The sequence below is a fragment of the Equus caballus genome, chromosome 24 (assembly GCF_041296265.1).
Source record: "Equus caballus isolate H_3958 breed thoroughbred chromosome 24, TB-T2T, whole genome shotgun sequence".
NCBI classification, from domain to species: Eukaryota; Metazoa; Chordata; class Mammalia; order Perissodactyla; family Equidae; genus Equus; species Equus caballus.
Window position 1 is genome coordinate 47,068,264 of NC_091707.1, and position 21,180 is coordinate 47,089,443.

The following is a 21,180-nucleotide window of genomic DNA, read 5'->3' on the forward strand; positions in this document are numbered from 1 at the left end:
TTCCTCGTCATGGCCTGAAACCAATTCCACACAAACCTGAAGAACAGGCTTTTAAATATATGATTAACCATTAGCAAGGAGACCAATGATGCTCCATACTTAAGATATCTGGACTGTAGATATGGGATTTTGAAAGAGGATGATGAAGGGCAGATGAAGAGCAAAAAATAGTCAGAATTCCTTATTTGAAGAAAGATATTAATAAAGTAAAAGTGTTGAGAAAGAACTGAACAAATCTGTACCCTCTATTATTGGAAGAAAAAATAAGTGACCTAGATTTTATAATATAACTACTTGGAAAGTCTCTTCTGCAATCTTCATTTTGCATATACAAAGGGAAGTGAGGAGGAAAAAAACTCAGCTTTTTCGAGCGCTTAGGAAAGCAAACTTAGATGATCTTGAAAGCAGGATTTTTTTCTTTCTCCAAGGATTGTTACAATGGTTGTTTCTGCTGCAGAGATAATCAACAAAGTCCCCAGTATCTCTACAAAGTTTAAAGCAGAAATTGGGAATAAGAAAATATGAGAGATTCTCTTTTCAATGATCTCTTAGAAAGCAAATATCAACTAAAGGTGAAACATGTCACTGTATGTTTCTGTATGTTTTTCTAGCAAAACTCAATAAGGCCAATAAACACTGTCCAAAATCATTCAGCATGACGCAGACAGGAACCACGTGCACAGCTTATGCTTTCAGTGACACTTCTGTATTTCATTCTGGCTCAGTTGTGTCCTAAAGGATCAGATCCCATCAACAGAAAAATAATGATTTCTGTTTTAAACAGAGTTACAACTGGTGCTCTGTTCAAGATATAGACTCTTTTAAAGGAAATAAAATAATTATTTGAAGAATTAGTTGATTTTGAGGTTTCCTTTAACAAGAATGTTACTCTATAAAACAAAAAATTATACTCACCAATAAAACCAGAAAACACGGAAAGCTAGAATGTCCTAACTTTTATATTACCTTTTTCCTCCAAAACACTAGCTATCGTAATGTGTTCATGCATACATACAATGGAGAGAAAAAAATGCAGGTAAGACAATACCAGAAAGAGGGCTCTGCTGAAGAGGCTGTATCTAAGTTATTAACTAGGATTCTTATTATACAAATCATAGAGATATATCAAGAAGTGTCTAAAATAGAACATACCTTGTCATGTCCTGAATCTCCCCCTCTGACAATATCTGGTGCCATGTATTCAATAGTTCCACAAAAGGAATATGCTCTTTCACCCTTAAACAAACAAACAAAAAGGGATTTGATTTTGAACTAGTATGACAAATCACAAAAGAAGAGTTAATAATACATGTCCGTGGCTGACATACACCACAGTAGCAAAGTAGTGGTAGAACCTACTTGACAGGCCCTCTTCTCACCAGGACAGACCATCACCTATAGAGGATGAGTCCTGGGTAAATGTCCTGTCAGAAAGACTTCCCATGCCTGAAACTCTACCCATCATTCATTCATCCATCCACCCATCCCTCCATCCCTCTATCCATCCATGAATCAACTCATTCACTCTTCTTCTTGTCTGTATGTGTGTATATTTCCATTACTGATCTTTAACCTTTTTTTTTTTCTTTTGAGGAAGATTAGCTCTGAGCTAACATCTGCTGCCAATCCTCTTTTTGCTGAGGAAGATGGGCCCTGAGCTAACATCCGTGCCTATCTTCCTCTACTTTATATGTGGGATGCCTGCCACAGCATGGCTTGCCAAGCGGTGCCATGTCTGCACCTGGGATCTGAACCAGGGAACCCTGGGCCACCGAAGCGGAATGTGCGCACTTAACTGCTGCACCGCCAGGCCAGCACTGATCTTTAACCTTTTTTATGTAAGAATATAAATAGTCCCAGTAGGGGAACATGGACTGCCTAATACTTTAGTATGGATGACCTTATTTCCTGATAGGCAAGATGGGGAAAACATTGGGAAACTTGAAGGGGAAAGGAAGACCAAATGCTAGGACAGGAGTAGAGAACCAATGAAAAAATTCTTCCTCCTTTACTGCCTGGTCTAGGTTTGGCGCTACCAATGGTATGTTTAGTGATGATGAACAAAACTGTCTTTAAAAAAATACTGTCTCTTAAAGACAGTTGTTTCTCTTTTGTAAAACTTTAAAAAGGGCTAATTTAATATGTCAACCCGAAAATTAATTTTAAAAACTGAAGTAATTTTTAAACAACCGCGTCATATGACTCATCCCTATGTAATAAAGGACAGTAAATATCTAAATTGCTATGCAGATATATCAAATAGAGAAAAAAAGAATTCCTCTTTAATAATAGACATTCGTGAGGTTCTATCTGAAACTCTTAAAGGCACTTTGGTGTCATTAAAATATTTCACAAAACTATTTTAGAGGAAGCTTTTTGATTTACACTTCAGTCTTCTTCCACCAGCAACGTTTCAAGAGAAATAAGCATTCCTCTTATTTACCAATTTTAAACATAACGAACACTACTCTAGCAATGTTATACAAGTGGCAGAAGTCCCCTACTTTATTGGCTGCAAGTTAAGCCCAGAGACAACGAATTGTAATGAATTTATTTAAACACTGTGGTCACAAATGTATTAAAACTACTTAATTGTAATACACACACACACACACACATACACATATATATACACACATATAGAAAAATAAAATTAATATGGTTTATGATTCATTTCTTTCTTTTCATGTGCTACACATATTGAAAGATTCCTCCTAGAAACTAAAAGAAATAATTCAATTATGGTTAGATCCACAGAAAATTGTCTTTTCTGTTAGCTGGCAGAAAAAAATGTGTGTACTAGGAAGTATACATCTGTCACTGAATTATTAAAAAGTACTACAAAATCAATTTTTTAAAATGCCAAACTTCATAAAACTAAAGTGTTTTTAGTTAATACACTACTTATTATGCAATAGCCCCTTTTAAGCAAAAATCACTGTAGAGCTGACATAAAGAAACACATAAAAATTACTAAGTCATAGTACTTATCATTTGATCTCATCTTAAAAGATACCTTCAAAGCATTATATCCAAAATCAAGCTTAGATATAGTGAAAAAGAAAATTCTCCTAAACTGGTTTAAGAGTAAAATGACATGTTTTAATTTATTACTTTCCTAGAATTTTATTTATTTAGAAAACTAGCCTTTTTAGCAAACAATTTTCATTTCCATTTATAGGCAGATTCAAGTCACAAATCATCTTGAAATTATGCATATTTCCTTCTAAGTATGAGAAATGATTAAATTTTACAAATTGAAAGTCATGAAAATGTGCACTTTCTTCTTCAAAACACTAGATAGTCATAAGTTTACCGCAAAAAGGATATGAAACATACGGATCTTACTGATTACTGCCAGAAAGTTCTGATAGTCCCCACCACTTCCCACGTCTTATTTTATCTGACCATGAGAAGAATGCAGCTTAGTGCTTAACTGTCTCGACACAGAGGAAGCTCAGAACCACACCAGGTGCTCAAAGATACCTCCTCCACCTTCTCCACGTGAGTTTTGATCTCGCTTTTATTGTAGCTTCTCTGTTTTTCAGGGGGAGGGGTGAGCAGGTAGTGCCTACATTAATAAATAATTGTCTCAATTTATAGATAGTTATCTATAATTATTTATTTGATATAAATTCCAGGAGACAGAAAAATTAAAGCTTCAGTGTTGGGAAGTTCCAGTCACTGGGGAATAACCATAAACAAAAACGAAGCATTTCTTAAGTCTCTCTGTTACTTTCAAACATTGCCACTTTAGCCCCTTGCAATTCTGTGCTGCTTCCTCTCCCTCTCTCCCAGTGGAAGTGTACTAACTTTTAGTGTGCCAACCTCAATTTCCTAAGAGGTTATCTTCTATTTGTAAAAATATCCCCAATTTTAACTTTGAATTTGTGTTTATCTGCCCAGGAAGATGCATGTCATCTAGAGTGTACACTGAATGCCTTTCAAATAATTCTACCAAGAAGACGAACTGATGAAGCACGGCAGGGGTAGGTCTCTGGTGGGGGCAGGAAAGATTTCAAGGTACTATTTTATGAACTAAGATATAAAAAGGCTAGGATAACACAGCTAAATTCTATTATGATTATTGTTTACTATTTGTTCAAAATACCTTCAGAGTAATATATTTCTCAAGGAGACAGGCAATCAATCTATCCAGCATTTAAGTCCATGCTATTTAATAAGCAACATCACTTATTAAAGCTACCACAGATTAAAAGATGAGAAAACAGTAAAAGCAGTGTGTGCACCATCCTGGCAGATAACATGGAGCGTTCTTGTGCTGACGTGATCAGCTGCTCAAGGAGGCTTCACTGTTAGAGAGAAAGATCAGGTAACACTGGACAAAAAGCTGGTTTCTTTCTAAGGAAGAATCCACATAGGAACTAAACTGCCAAACTCGCAGGCATTTCTCGATAAACACTGGATTAAATCATTCCCAGCTTTTACTTGCCAATATTTTATCCTGATCTTTTCTGCTTAAGATAGCTAAATTTGTGAGTTAAATGTTAAATTATCATTGAAAAGAAGTGTTTTCCTCCATCCCGTATTTTTTCCCATCTAATTTTGATCTCCTCACAACGAATATTTAGAAATGTTTGATTTTTAAAAAAGAAGTAAATATTGCATTGCTAACCATCCAAGACAGCACTCACAAGAAAGAAAGGGGAATCCCTAGGTGAAAGCCATGACGAAGGTGCTAGAAACCAGTGAAATAGGCATACGACCTATGCTGTGGCTGCACAGAGGGAGGGAAGGGAAGTTGTTACAGGTCTCAGCAATCCAGAAGCTTGAATTTTAATACTTTTGTGAGGACAAAAGATGAGGCCCTCAGCTCAAATGAGGTGGACTGGAACTACCATTCTTGTATAAATCTCAGAACCTAAGAAAGTTGAACCCTCAGTGAAAGCAAAGTCTAGAATAAATTCACCCACTAGTACAGGTTTGTTTCTACCTGGGTCCTAGCCTAAAAGGCAAATAAATGTTCCTCTTGTGATATCAACTCCCTAGGTTTGTGCCTCTTGTAGATTTTGGACCTGAATTTACACTCCCCTCCTCACCACCCCAACCCCCCCCCCCACCATGAGAAAGTCTGGTCCAAAGCGACAATGCTCTGGAATACACGGCAGAACCAGAGACATCCCACAACATACCCGACCAGGATTCACACAGATAAAGCCCCGGAGCCTCAAATTGACTAAATAAGTGAATTATGCTCCACCAACACAACAAACAGAAGGATTACTTAAAATACTAGAAAAACAATCTATAAAAGACTAGTATGTTGTAAAAGATGAAAGACATAAAGGAAGGAAAATATCTATAAAACAATACAGCAGCATAGAAAAGATTAGAAGATATGAAAAGGAATAAAATAAAACTATATAAATGAAAAAATATAGTAATAAAAAATAGGCAGATTAAACAGAGTAGACACAACCAAAGAGAGAATTTGTAAACTGGAAGATATGTTTGAGAAAATTATTCTGAATGTTGCAAGGGTCCCAAGCAGACTAGATTACAATATATCCACAGGTGGTGAATCTGTATCTATTAACTTGAGTGGTGGTTATAAGAGTGCCTTACAATAATTCACTAATTCACTAAACAAAAGACTTCTGTTTTGTTTTTGTATTTTATTTTACAATAAAAAGACATTTCTTAAAAAACTAGTTCTTTCCTAGGTGTCTTCATACCCAATTAAATTCTCACTGAATGTGCAGGGGAAAAAAAAGGCATTTCAAGACAAAGATACAGTTTACTATTCATTGATCCTTGTTAAAAAGACACCTAAAGGATGTACTCCAGAAATAAACTGAACTCACAAGATAAGAGTACAATGTAAGAAGTAACAGCGAGCAGAAAAACACAGGGAAACATGAAAAAGTCAAAAAATGTATTGAATTTATAAAATGAAAATAATTACATAATAATGATTAATCTGGGGAAATATAACACAAGGTGGGACTAAAACAGTAAGTAACAATAATATATTAAATGAGATGGATAAGAGAAGTTAAAACATTCTAATGTTCTTGTGGTTGTTGTGAGATCATGGACATAATGGTTAATTTTAGACTCTGTTAAGTTGGTACATAAGTTAAAAATTTCAGGGTAATAACCACTAAAAGAATAGAAGTAGAATCCATGTAACTTCTAGACCACTAGGGGGAAATGAAATAAAGAAATCTTAGTCATTTAAACAGAAGTCAGGAAAGGAAGGGAAAAAGCAGAAAGAAATTATGATAAAGAGAAACACATAGCAAGATAAGAGAAATAAATAAAAATATATCAGTAATTATAATATACAGATTTAACTCACCAGTTAAAAGATAGAAACTCTCTGGATCAAAAACAAAATCCAGTTATATGTTACTTACAAAAGGCACACCTAAAACATAATGACAAAGAAATATTGAAAGTAAAGAGATAGAAAAAGATATGTCAGACCAACACTAACCAATAGAAGGCTGGAGTATTTTTATTAATAGTAGGAAAATGAAATTTCAAGGCAAAAAGGATTATTACAATTATGTAGGGTCATTAAATAACACTAAAACGAACATTTCACTAGAGAAATAACACTATTCCAAGCCTGAATACTCTCAAAATTTTTTGAAGAGCCTTAAACTATATAAAGCAAAAACGGAGGGATCGTCAAGAAGAAATGGACAAATCCACAATCATAGTGAGCATTTTAACATATTTCTTTTATAACTGACCAATCAAGCAGGAACATAGTGAAGCTATGGAAGATTTGCACAGTTTTCCTGAAAATATACAAAACTTTATATCTAACAGTTAAGAAACACGCAGTCTTTTCAGGTATACATGGCACATTTACAGAAATTAACCACGTAATAGGTCATAAAGCTAATCTCAGATACCAAATAAAATCACATATATTTTGTTCTCCAAACAGAAAGAATAAAATTAGAACTCATTTACAAAAAGATAATCAAAAGTTCTATGTATTTGAAAACGTAAAAACCCATTTCTAAATAATTCATGGCCAAATGGAAAAACCACAATGAATATGACACTATTAGAATAACAGTAAAAATGCTATATATCAGAACTTGTGAGATACATCTAAAGCTGTTCTCAGAAATTCAATTTTATTAAAAAAGAAAGATTAAATATTAGTAAGCTGGATGTCCAACTCAAAAGTTTAGACAAAGAATATGAAAGAAACTCACACAAAGTAAAAGGAAGGAAGCAGTATGACAACATCATCAAACAGAGAGAAAAAATGAGAGGCTTGACAAAAGCTGTTTCTTGGAAAAGACTAATAAAATGGACAAATCTCTAGCAAAAGGATGAAGAAAAAAAGAGGAAACTTACAAACCAATAATAGTAGTAATTTAAAAGGAAACATTACTGCAGTTATAATAAAAAAGGAACTTCATGAAAAAATAAGCAAAGGACTTCACTAGACATTCCTTCAAAAAGTGATGTACAAATGGCCAATAAGCATTTGAAAAGATGCTCAACGTCACTAATCATTAGAGAGATGTAAGTTAAAACTACAATGAGATCACCTCACACTCATTAGAAGGACAACTATCCAAAAAGCAGAGTAACAAATATGGACGAGGATGTGGGGAAATCAGAACCCTTGCGCACTGTTGGTGAGAATGTAAAATGGTGCAGGTGCTATGGAAAACAGTATGGCAATTCCTTGAAAAATTAAATATATAAGTATCATACAACTCAGCAATCCAACTTCTGGGTAAATATCCGAAAGAATTGAAAGCATGATCTGGAAGAAATACTTGTACACCCCTGTTCACTGCAGCATTATTCACAATAGCCAACAAGTGGAAGTAACCCAAACGTCCATTAGTGGATGAATGATACACAAGCTGCAGTATATAAACACAATGGAATATTATTCAGCCTTAAAAAAGAAGGAAATCCTGTCACATTCTACAACATAGATGACCCTGGAGGACACTATGCTAATTGAAGCCAGTCACAAAAAGATACTGCACAATTTCATTTATATTAGGTAACTAAAGTAGTCAAATTTATAGAAACAGAAAGTAGAATGGTGGTTGCCAGGGGTTGGGAAGAGGGAAAAATAGGGAGTTTTTGCTCAGGGTATAGAGTTCAGTTTTGCAAGCTGAAAAAGTTCTCGAGATCTATTGCCCAACAATGTGAATACAGTGAACACTATCGAACTGTACACTTAAAAATGGTTAAGATGGTCATTTTTGTTCCATGTATTTTTTTAAAGATTCCAAGAATGGAAATCTTAAAAGATTAGTAAATTTGGTTATATTAAAATGTCAAATCTGATAATGGCAAAAATACCATTAAACAAAGTTGAAGACAAGTGAAAGACTTGGAAAAGAAATTCACAAAATAAATCATTATGAAGGATAGGTATCTAGAATATTTAAAGAACTCCAACGAACCAATAACATCAGGAAAAAAACTGCAACACTGATAGAGAAAACAAAGAAACCGAAATGCATCTCAGTAGGAAAATGGATAAACTGGACAATTCACAGAATATCATACAGCAGCTAAAATGAATGAAACAGATTCATATTTATCAACTGGATAAATTTCAAAAATAAGTCAAATAAAAAACAATTTGCAATATGGTATGCCATTTACGTACATTTTAGAAACACAAGCTGATAGTATATATTGTTTATGGATATACACATATGAAGTAAGGGTGCTAAAACAAGATTAAATTCAGTCCACCACCCACTCTGCCTGCACTTATGCAGCTAAATGTTATTAGAGAAACACAGAATTAGGTTGACCAATTTCACTGTAAATTCATGATCGTGAACTTCAAGCGGGCCTTTAATACTGCCCAACAAATATGCTCCTTTCCTGATCCATTCGCTTTCCCACTGTCTTCACTGCTTATTTTATCTCTTCTCCTCTTTCCTCCAACCTCCAATGTCTCCTTTCCCTTCCTCACTCTCAGTGAGAAAACAGAAGCAAGGAGAAAAGACCACCTATAAGCTCCCACTACCACTTCTTGTCAACCACCACATCTGTGCCCAGTAACTCAAGTTTCTCCTCTATTTCGAAGGATGAACTGACCAAGTTTCTAGATAAGGACACTTGAGCTTATCCCTCTCAAGGACAGTGTTCCAACAATTTTCCCCTTTCTCTCTTATTTCATTATTATATCTACCCTCACTTCCTTTTCAGGACTGTGCCAACCAGCGTATGACATCTGTCATTTCTCCCACCTAAAAAAAAAAGACCTCGCTTGACCCCACTTCATCCTCTGCCATGCTCTCCATACAATTTCACTATTCCTTTTTACAGAAAACCCCAAGCCTACATTTGTGGATGAGAATACGTCTATTCCCATTCTCTCTCTCCTTAGGTTTAAACCGAGCCAATGCTCAATCTTCAGTCCTCATCTCACTTGACCTAACAACAGTGTTGGACACAGCTGATCATCTTCATCCCTGAAACACTTCTTCACCTGGCTTCCAAGACAACATACTTGCCTCTTTTCTTCCCGACTTCCCAGTGCCTTTTTCTCAAGTCTCCTTTGCTGACTGTTCCTCCTCTCTTTACTCTCTTACTGTTGGAATAGCTCAGAGTTCAGAGCTTTGTCCTTTTTTCTTATCTATCTATATTTACTCCACTGGTATTCTCATTAATTTTCGTGATTTTAAATATTACTTATATATTGGTAAATTCTAAATTTGCATCTCTAGATGAGACCTCTCTCACAAATTCCAGACTCATGTATCCTACTGCCTATACAACATCTCTGTTTGTATGTCTATTAGACATCTCAAACTCAACCTGTTCAACTGCACTCCTCCAACCACCCAAAACCTTCTCCCCACAGCAGCCCACCCCATATTATTTGAGGGCAACTTCATCCTTCCAGCTGCTCTGGACAAAACCCTCAGAGCTACCCTAGCTTGTTCTCTCACACCCCATATCTAACCCATTAAGAAATTTCATTAGCTCTTATGTCAAAATATATTTAAATTCTGACTACTTCTTACAACCTATCCTACTACCCCATGGTCTAAACCAATACCATCTCCTGCTAGGATTAATGCAACAGCTTCCTAACTGGTCTCCATGTTTCTAGACTTTTCCCACTACAGGACTATCATGCTTGGCAAACAGAATTAGCCTTCTAAAATAAGTCAGATCATGTCACTCTTCTACTCAAGACTCCCCAGGGGCTCCCCATTTCATTCAGAGAAGCCAGTCCTTACAACGTCTTCAATGCCCTGCATGCGATCACCTCCACATCCTTATTTCCTACGACTCTGACCCTCATTCATTCTATACCCCAACCTGGCCTCCTCATTGTCCCACAAACAGCCCAGGCACATGCCCATCTTTGGGGCCTTAACACCAGCTGATCCCTCTACTTAGAAATAAAAGGCTTTCCTAAGATATTGATATGACTCATGCTCTCACTTCCTTGATGTCTCTACTCAACTGTCATCTTCTCAGTGAAGCCTTTCCTGATCCTGATTTGAAGGCACAACCTTTTCTCACCCTGATACTTCCTATCCCTCTTGCCTACTGTAATTATCTTCCGGCAACTTACCACTACCCAGCATATTCCACACATATTTTACTTACTTACTAGTTCCTGACACTTAGCATGGTTTTAAATCACTTCCCCTTCTTCCTTAGAAAATAGATAAAAACAATCTATTTATAGATTAATACATTCTATCTATAGATTAATATATTCTATATTAATATAGAATAATGTGACTGCTAAGCATAGCACTCAAGTCAATAAAAATTATATATTTAAGATGGACAAATGGAATATATAAGAGAAGCTTCTGTGAAAAGAATCTCAATTCAAAAGTTGTCCCTGCTTGCTCAGTGACATAATTTACGTTAAACCTGCCCATTGAACTTGTGCCTTGAACCTGCCTTAAAATAAATAGTATTATGAATAAATCTTACCAGAACTAATAATTTCTACCATAAAAAAGTTATAGAGGGATGTGTGAGGCAGACACCTGAGAACACAGCTGCCTCTGTCCGCCTCTCCCCCCTCCTGCCCAAAGGCAGAGGATCTGCTCTGACATCCGGCGGAAAAACACTTTACACACAAATGACGGAAGCTAAGTTGTTAGTATCTGAATACTGTGTGATACTGCTTGAGTAGAGGAAAACTTGGGCAGCGGAAGAAACACTTGTACTGGTTTCTAGGTCTCTTGCTTTCCCAACCATTCCATCTCAATGTTTACCTTAAAGTAACTAAAATTAGCCTAGAGTCAAGTCAGATTCTGGCAAATGACTGATAGGGCTTATTTACAGAGACGTAATAGGTTCTTTATGAGCAGATGCAAATGAAAAGAATCGTGAACATAAGTCACTACAACTCAATCAGGAAGGGAGACAGAGGTAACTAAAAAGCTGCCTTGGAGAGTTGGGTTATCTGAATTCCTAATGCAAACATGTTCTTTACGGATCCTGAACCTCATCTGGGCATCCTGAGACAGGTATGTTATAACAGCTTAATCCTGCAAATGACATCATTAACTAGGCATTCATTAAAGAAAGCTGTAACAAAACTTTCCTACAAATAAGAAATTAAGGGAGAATAATTTAAGATTCTCATTCATATATTTTAATTTTGCTCTCAGTAATCTGAAATCTGAATTTCTCTTACAAGTAGAAATTGATGTTTATATAGTGCTTTACACTTTAAAAAGTACTTTCAAGAGCGTTAACTCATTGTGTCCATATGACAATCCTATAAATTAGATAGGACAAATACTATTTTACAGATGAAGAAACTAAGGCTGAGGGGTCAATGACTAAGCGACTTGCCCAATGTCACATACTCAGGAAGCGGAGAACCGAAAAAGGTCCTCTAACTGCAATATGCGTTCATTCCACTACACTAAAATGCCTCGTCAGGGTTTGAAGAATTAATTAATGAATAACACTATCTGAACTGAGCAAAGGTTACTCTTTTCTATTTTTTGGAAAGAGAAAATAGTCACAAATCCATAGCCCTTTTCCTTCCAGGTACAGTCATGGCGGCGGGGGCTATGATTAAGTCGGCTACCTCTGTGTTAAACACCGGGGATGTTATTTTCATTCTAGTTCTATTTATCTACCTGAGGATTCATGCTAGCAATCTGTTGTGAAATTTCAAACACTCAGTAATTGTGAAAACACAGAATGGATATACCATATATAAGTATAGGGTAATTAATAACACATGAATCTATCATTTTGACATTACTTGTTTATAAATAGGTAAGAACAGATGCCCTTTTAAAAAATGTTTTTCAAGTCTTCAGTGTTAGAATCATATATCCAATACCTGGCAGGCTGTCTGACTCACGCTAAGAACTCAGCAAACATTTGCTGAACTGTACTCTCAAAAAATCCTAGGAAGGACATAGACTAGCCTGCAGATATTTAGAAATGTCTTCTTCATTCTCAGAATCTCAAGGGATTTATCAAATTCTGTGGTTGAGAAAAGAATATATCAGTAAAAGTATCAGATTTGGAAAGTAAATCATATAAAGGATTTTGGGGGGTCAGAGGTGCAAAGTAGCCTGCTTTGGGGCTTCTCACGTTACCAGCTTAGGATTTGGCTGTGATCGGGAATGCTAAATCAGTTACAACTAGTACGTCTGCCATCCATCTTCCAAAACCTGGTCCCTATTCTCTTCTCTCATTTTTGAGTGCATCCCTGAGTTACTCCTTTAGTTTTACTCGTAGGGGTTTAGTGAGGAAGCAACAGGAAACACATTTCATGTCACATTTTGCTGAAGTTGCTACTAAAATTTTTACAAAGGAGAAAAAGTTTTAAAAAATCAAACTTTGAAGTAAGTTCCTCAAAAATTCATCTATTCTATAAGTATGATTTTTCTATCAAAGATAATCAATATACTGTTATAACCACAGCTTCACGAAGGCAGACATCATTTCTGTTTTACTCATCCTTGTATTATCCAGTAAGTAGCAGAGTAGAGGCAGTCAAGAAATATTTATTGAATAAGTGAACTGAATGAAAACAGATATGATAAAAAATTGGGATCCTTAGTTTTTATAATTTCAGCACTTATCTAATTCACCTAGGACTGCTTTGGAAATGTTCCAAAAAGCAAATAATCAGAAATAGATACATTTAATTTGGAACTCAAGAATGATGCCTTTTATAACAACAAAGTCCTTTACCACAGAAATTTTAGTTTACTACAAAAAAAAATTTCTACTACAAAAAATGTTTACTTTTACTACAGCCCTTCCCTACAAAAATAATAATCCTGCTTCTTTTTGCTCGTATAAATGAAAACAGCAGCAAGATTATTAAGAATTAGGTCTACTAGATACTTGTCATTTTTGTCAAGCGAAGTCATCATAACATGTCCTACTTTGTAATTATAATGTAAACTGCAGGTTCTTCGTTTTGTTCATTCTCTATGGGCTACCATCTAAGCCATAATTCTTCGAAAGGCCCCAAAGGCTTATTTAAATTTTTCAGTTATATTTTATGGGGAAAGTTAAATGCGCAGTTTTGTTTTAAACCGTGGAATTCTGATACATCAATTAAAGGTTTACTGAAATTTCAACAGGATGGTTCAATGGTAATTTTAAACTAAAAATCTTTATAATCATTCATGTCAAAATGTTCCTCCTGGCAAACCTGCACAGAAATCCATAATCCATATGGTACTATCCCATTAAATGCTTATTCTATAGATAATTTTTCATCATTGTTTACATTCTGTTATTACTAACTTCAAATTAAAATATAATACTCACTTCATCAGCCACAAACTCCTTACTCAGACCAAAATCTGTCAGCACCACATGGCCATTAGAATCAAGCAGAATATTCTCAAGCTTAATGTCACGGTATATAATCCCCAACTGCAAAAACAAACAAATACGCATTTTAAAACAATTTCCAAAAAATAAGTTAGGAAAGTCTTTCCTATCTACCTTGAAAACAAACCAAAGAAAGGCATTCTCCTGTCCAAGATGCTATAAGAGCTCTTAGTGACTGGCGGGGGCAAATGTAAATTCCTTCATCTGGGGCTTCATCTGCTGGGTTCTCTGGACCTCTCTAATCATGCTTCATTCTCTGTGTAATGAACGTCCATTCCTGTTGGACCAGCTTCTGTAGGGTCTCCCTGTTGACTACTGCTTCTTCCTGTCTCTATTCTTGGTCTATTTCATCCTCACTCCAGATGATCTTCAGGTGCTTTCTTAGCCAATTCATGTCCATCACTTCCTATTGGCTTCAGAAGGCTTTCCTGACTACAAGATCCCACGCTGGTCATTTTCTTGTTTTTATTCCTACAGCACTTATATTTACATTGTACTTACCTAAAAATAACTGATATTTTCTAGGTATTTCCTGTTTGTCTTGATATAACCATATGCTAACTCTGTTTTTCACTTTTTATGCATTTATCTAGTATCTAGCATAGTGTCATGTGTCAAATAGGTCATTAATAAAGGCTTGTTGAATAATGGGTTCCTAAACATAAAGGTTGAAGACCCTAAGTTAATTTTAGTTGATCTTTAGTTCTAAAGAAGCAAAATAAATCAATTAGGTAATATTTATATATCTTTTCATTTTGTTTTGCATGTAAGTTTTATAGTAAAACACTTCAGCTATTACTTCAGCTATACAACATAAATAAATGCACCCAAGTCATGTAAGAAATTCTTGATATATGTGAATTCCATGTTTCATGTTATGTCAGCCTGAATTAAATGTTTTTAAACTTAGAAACACTGCCTTCCTCAAGACTAAGTATATGAAAAAGCAGATTCTTAATAATCTCTTAAGATTGAAATAAAAAATTACACAAGGTAAAATACTAGGCAATTTTCTCCCAAGAACATCAGTGTCCCACAAGAAAGAGAGGAAGGACGACATCTATAGCCTACTGCACAGACATCTGACTTGAAGCATTACAAGCATCTAATAAACAGTGGGATTTTGTATTTTTTTAACAACTTCTTTGGAAAAGATCTTAGGAACAAATCATTTACCGTCTGCTTTACCTCATCACTTCCAAGTAAACTCCCATTCTCGTCTCTTCCTGGGAAATCCGCTGTTAGTAGCTATTATGAAGATTAGGACTACTGGCTTTGTGGTATACTTCTTTGTATTCATCTTTTCAGGGTAGTAACATTAAGAGAAACTTAGCTGAGATCTGATTTGCTATATTACTTTCACTCCATGTCAATTACATTTACATAATGTTTCTGATTACCCTGTTTTAATAATGCATTTTCATGGATTTTCCTTTAATAAACAGAATTAACAGAATTTAAGGCTTTCACACAAATTAAAAAGTGAATTCACTAGCTCACCCGTCGGAGCCTTGTATTTTGTTTTTACTCTGCTATTTATGGTGATTTCCACTATCATTTTTATATTATAAAAAATTACATCTAACACCCATCTTTTCAGGCTTGTCCTGGGCCCAATTTGGTTCACGTACGGAGAAGTCCTGACTACTTTTATATCCCACAAAAATGATCACAGGCATGAAGCTTGTCACTACACTGACTATTCTATCAAAGGGGATCCAGCTGTCCCCACCCCTTCAGCGCAGCTCCCTACCTTATGGCTCCTGTTTCCTTTCTCCCCATGGCCTTGCAGCCCTGCCCCCTCGGCTTTTTCTGTTTCCCTCCTGTTCTTACACGTTTTTCAATCACTCCTCTTAAGATTCCTATTCCGAATCCCACCTCCCTCAACCTGCCCAGTCTTGTTTCTACTCTGGGTTAAATCTACCCTTTTCTTGATCCCCTCCTTCTTTTCTTCTATCTTCTCATCATCTTTTCTCAGAGCCTCTCTCATCCACTGCCTCCATCCCGCAATTCTAATCTCCCTTCCCCTTTAAAAACTTCATCCTTCTTCCTTGCCTTTTTCCTTTAGTTCTCTCCATTCTTTTCTATGCTCCGTAATCAGCACTTTCATCTCTGTTTATCTGTAACCTAGTGTAGGATCTGAATACATGACAAAGAAGAACAGAGGCTTTATGACGTACCTGTGTCATCCTAATTCACTGACCCAAGTCATGCTGATCTCCTTATGGTCTCGCACACTTTTGATAAAAATTACTCTACTAGCACCTTCTTTGGCTGAGGAAATACACACAAGCCTAGTCGACATGATGATTGTTTGCTTCTACAATAACGCTTCTTCATTACGTTAAAAAAAATTTTTTTAGTCAAAAGTTTTTGGATCAAAATTAATAGTACCTGAAATATTTTTTTAAAACTTTAAACTGATTATATTTATAAAGTTTAAACAGCATCATAGACATTCATTCCACTTAAAGTATTTAGTGACTGTGTTCCTGCTACATGGAGGCAATGGAGGAGGCGGGGGGAAGAGGGGGCAAGACAGGGCCTCAGAGACAAAACAAATGGGAAAGAGAGCCAGGGTGGGAGAGGGGGATAGGTGGGGAGCGTAGGTACGTGTTTCTTTCAAATAACGCATGTTCTCCAACCTGATCCGGAAATACACCTGAAGATGTGCAGGCAGATTCTGCAGTGGGGTAAGTCACAATGAATGAAATACGTATTATGACTTGTGGTTTCATCTTAAAGGTTATTTTAAGAATGAAAAGCTTTTATTCTAATGATACTTTGTAATATGCATTAGGAGTTTCCATGAACAAAACCAAAAAAATTGCTCAGGTTCTACATTTTTGATCTGCACCACAGGAACTACAAGGGGAAAGCAGAGTTTTAAAAAGGGAACTATGAAATTGAGAAAATTGGTAACGGTCTATAAGTGTGCTTTCACAACTCCACTAAGACAATGACATGTAAAAGCATTAGCTCTTTCAGCTCCATCGTTACCTCATTTAACAGATTTTTCAAAAAAAGAAATCCCAAAGATTAAGCATCTTACCTTGTGGAGATGTTCGAGGGCGAGCACAATCTCTCCAACGTAGATCTGCACCTCGTGCTCTGTGAAACGCTCTCTTTGAGAAAGATGGGTAAAAAGTTCTCCACCATTTATATAATCTAAAAATGAAATATATTTGTTCTTTCTTTGACTTATATTCATAAACCAAAAGAAGTATTTCCCTTTAATTTCTTTGGATTAACCATAAGACCCCGATTTTAATATATTATTTTTTTCTACAACTCTTAGTATATAGTATACAGTTTCATATACAATATGTGACTAAATTCATATAGTAATACAGTCTCATAAGATAAGGACTACCCTAAACCACAATCAAATGAATTTGCATAGAGTATTGCCATTAAAACTGTTACACGAAATTTGCATGTTTAAATACATTTCCCCAAACACAGCATATCAGAAGCCTCTGCCATTGGCGTATAATACTTAACTTGCTGGGGAGTACCAAAACATCAGCCACGGTGATAACTCAAACAAAAATGAAGTGAATAAAACACAAACAAAAATCCAAAAGGCCTTCCTTTGTAACAGCTGCCAGCCACCATATTTCAGCAGATTCCTTACTTTCCACAGCTGTCTCTGCGCCCTTCCCAAGACGCACATCAGGCAGCAGGTAGCCAGCCTTCTTACTGCTCCATGTAACCCAAAGCCAAAGGAGGAAATCATGGCCCAATCTAAAGACCTGACACTAGAAATTTACCATTTCCCTTTCCATCTGCCCTATTTATCCCAAGAGGAATAATGAAAGACAAAAAGGCTACAGTGAGACATAAATAAAGGAGCTTGGTAATAAGATAATAAAATAATAAAAAACAACAATACAATTATGTTCACAATTGGCTCTAACAAGACATTTATTGATAAACTGACAATAGTTTCATCAGAAACTAACCACTGCTACATTAACACACAATATTTGTGTGTCAGAAACATACACCTAGAAAATAGTCACAAACGTTGTTTAAAGCCTTTCTCCTAAAAAATTTGAAAGCACATATCCCAAGTATACTCACTTGTCAAGTTTACCACAATTTGATAAAAGAACAAAGAAAAATCTTCATGAACTCAGAAATTTTTGTTTTATCTTGCCCATTTAACTTTAAATTCCAAAAAGCAGACGCAACAGAATGAAGGAACTCTAATAGCTGGGTGTTTTGCAATATATTTTACAAAACACATGCCAGCAAAAAGCACTGCCCTTCTAAGGCTTCTGTATTTTGCCAAGGGGTTTTAATTATATCTTAACACAAAGCTAATTATTAAAAAGGTGTAAAGGAACACAGCATTCTTGCAAACTAACAATGAATTTTTTCTATCTTTAAGTAGTTATTTACTTAACCCTAATACTGACATTTATGCATAAATGCTTTCCATAGTTAGCGATGACACAGAAATAGGCACCCGTAGGTCAGCTGACCAACTGACAAACTCCTACCCATCCTTGAATATCCTACTCAATTATCTGTAAGAACTTCAGAGCTCTCTGTTCTTATGAACTACCTCTCCCTTGGGGAAAATCTCTGAGTCACTGCCCTGGAGTTGGGAGCGAGGACAATGGCCCACTTCTCTTGGAGTGACACTCCTGCTTTATTGGCACGGTGCTGGGTGAGGGCAGCAGTCTCTGGTCTTCTCACCTTGACTCTACCAGCCTGGAACCTCCACTGTACAAATGAAATGGGGCGCGGGCATCAGAGCTCCATATTCTCAACCTGCCACACCTAGAACAAAGCTTCTTCCCTTTGAGCAGGGGCTGGGAGGAGGAAGGGAGCTCCCAACTTCTCAGACACGTCTGCAAGGAATTGAGCCTGTATAACACAGAGCTGAGGGGATGGGAAATGCTGGTGGCCTGCAACCTCCTCGTGAGATACTGTATCCCTTAACTGGGAGCTGAGAGGACAGGGAGCCACACCTACCCAAATGGAGCTTCTGTCACACAGGCAGCAGGTCATGGCTCAAGTGCCACCCACTTTTGCTGTTCTTACTGAGATGTAGTAGATTTTCTTGAATAAATGTTGCTTCATTTGCTATACACCCACCCATAGGCCAACTTCCAGAGATTTAAAAAAAATTTTTTTAAATAACTTTTACCACTTATTAACTGGTTGATTCCCTGCATAGCAGGCCCATGGAGCTCCTCACATTGCCATACCAGGAGAGAGCTCTCTGATGCTTTCTTAAATTATTAATTTGAGGGCATTCTTGTATATTGTGGATACAAGTCCTCTGTCAGGTACATGTACGGAAAATACTATCTTTGAATCTGTGGTTTGCCTTTAATTTCCTTAAAAGTGTCTCATGATGAGCAGAAAATGTTTAATTTTGATTAGTTCTTCTTTTTTTCGGTTAGCGTCTTGAGGAGTCTTTGCCCACCCCAAAGTTATAAAGATATTCTCCTAAGATTTCTTCTAAAAGCTTTATACATTTAACTTTTATGTTTAGGTCCATCTGTTTTGAATGAATATTTGTGTACAGAGCAAAGTAAGGGTTGAGATTCACCTTTTCCCCATACAGATACGCAGTTGTTCCAGCACCATTTGACGCCTTTCCTCACTGAATTGCTTTGGCGCATATGTCAAAAATCAAATGACCACATAAGTGTGGGTCTATTTCTGGAGTCTCTATTTTATTCTACTGATCTGTACGTCTCATACCATACGTCTTGGCTACTATAACCTTATAGTAAGTTTGAAATCAGATAATTTAAGCCTTCTACATTCGTCTTTCTTCTTTAAGACTGGACTGGCTCTCCTAGTTCCTTTGTATTTGCACAGAATTTTAGAGTCAGTTCGTCAATCTCTACAAAGAAACTACTGCCTGGATTTTGATTTAGATAGTTTTGCATCTATAGTTGAATTTACAGAGAAATGACATGTTAACAATATTGAGTTTTCCAACCCATGAATATGGTGTATCTCTCTATTAATTAGGGTTTCTTGAATTTCTCTCAGCAATGTATTCTAATTTACAGAGCAAATTTTTTCCCAAGTATTTTATGTTTTTAAAAAAACTGTACTGTAAAATATATTTTAAAATTTCATTTTCTAGTTGTTTGATGCCAGTATATAGAAATATAATTGCTTTTTCATTTTTATTTTGAAACAATTACCAATTTACCAAAAATTGTAAGTCTAGTACATAGAACTTTTTTGAACCACTAAGTTGCCAACTTGATATCCCATCACACATATACTTTCATTTGTATTTCATACCACAACATAATCATCTAAAAAATCAGGAAATTAACATGAGTATATTATTACCATCTAACCCTCAATCCTAAATTCAAGTTTCCCTAGTTGTTCCCAAAACACCTTTTACAGCAAAAAGTCCCAGTTCAGACTCAAATGTTAACTTTACTTCACATATCTGTTTCCTTCAGTCTATAACAGCTCCTTAGCCTTCCCTTGACACTTTTGAAGGTTACAGGCTCGGTAGCCTGTCCACAATTTGAGTTTGTCTGACGTTCCTCCATGATCATATTCAGGTGTGCATCACTGGGAGGAAAATCGTGGAAGTGACACTATGTTCTTGGTGCATCTTCTCAGGTGGTACACGGTTTCAATTCACACTAATAGTAATGATTTTCACTTGACCATTTGATTAATGCAGTATCTCCTCGGCATGTCAACCATAAACTTACCTACCTCACCTTTGTAATTAATAAGTTAATACTGGAGAGGTACTTTGAAACTGTGGACCTATCCCAACCCAAATCAAATATTTAGTTTATTCACTTATATCTGAATGGATTCACAGTTTCGTCTTTTATTTAATGGGTTAAAATTCCCCACTATCATTTATTTTTGATTCTGGGAATGTGGTTCTTACTCATAAGGCATGGCTCTTCTAGAAGTCTGATGAAAATCTTGTGGTGTTTACCAAGTCCCTGTCCCTTGGGAGGAAGTGAACTCCAAATTCTGTCTCTCCTGAGGCTGGAGATGCCGAAATCTTTACTCATCTCTTTCAACCTTCCCGTTACTGCTTCTGTCTGGGCAACTTAGAGTCTCACCCCATGTGTTCACAGTTGAGAAGTCAGCTGATCCACACAGATTTGTGAACTACCTCACTTGTGACTCCCTTCTTTCCAGGAACCCTCTCCTCCACAATTCACAGCCACTCTGTTAGCCCCAAACTCTAACTTTGGACTCCTCACCCTTGTAAGACTGCCACTTCTGGACTACATTTTGACCTATTATTTTGCATATCCTTGGAAGTAAATATTTTCAATAGCTAGAAACACACGTCTTTGGTGTCAAAAAGTCCAAAAATCCTAGCTATGC

General features: G+C 36.2%; 1 protein-coding gene across 3 annotated transcripts in view; it reads right to left on the reverse strand.

Moving 5' to 3' along the window:
• Window positions 1-21,180, reverse strand: part of RPS6KA5 (ribosomal protein S6 kinase A5) — a 164,920-nt gene that overhangs the window by 44,599 nt on the left and 99,141 nt on the right. For all 3 annotated transcript variants that reach the window (XM_023628276.2, XM_070249771.1, XM_070249772.1), the window contains exons 4-6: window positions 16,880-16,995; window positions 13,762-13,869; window positions 1,153-1,236 (exon numbers count right to left, since the gene is read on the reverse strand). In XM_023628276.2, the coding sequence (XP_023484044.1) occupies window positions 1,153-1,236; window positions 13,762-13,869; window positions 16,880-16,995 (308 nt within the window). The remainder of the gene's footprint in view (window positions 1-1,152; window positions 1,237-13,761; window positions 13,870-16,879; window positions 16,996-21,180) is intronic.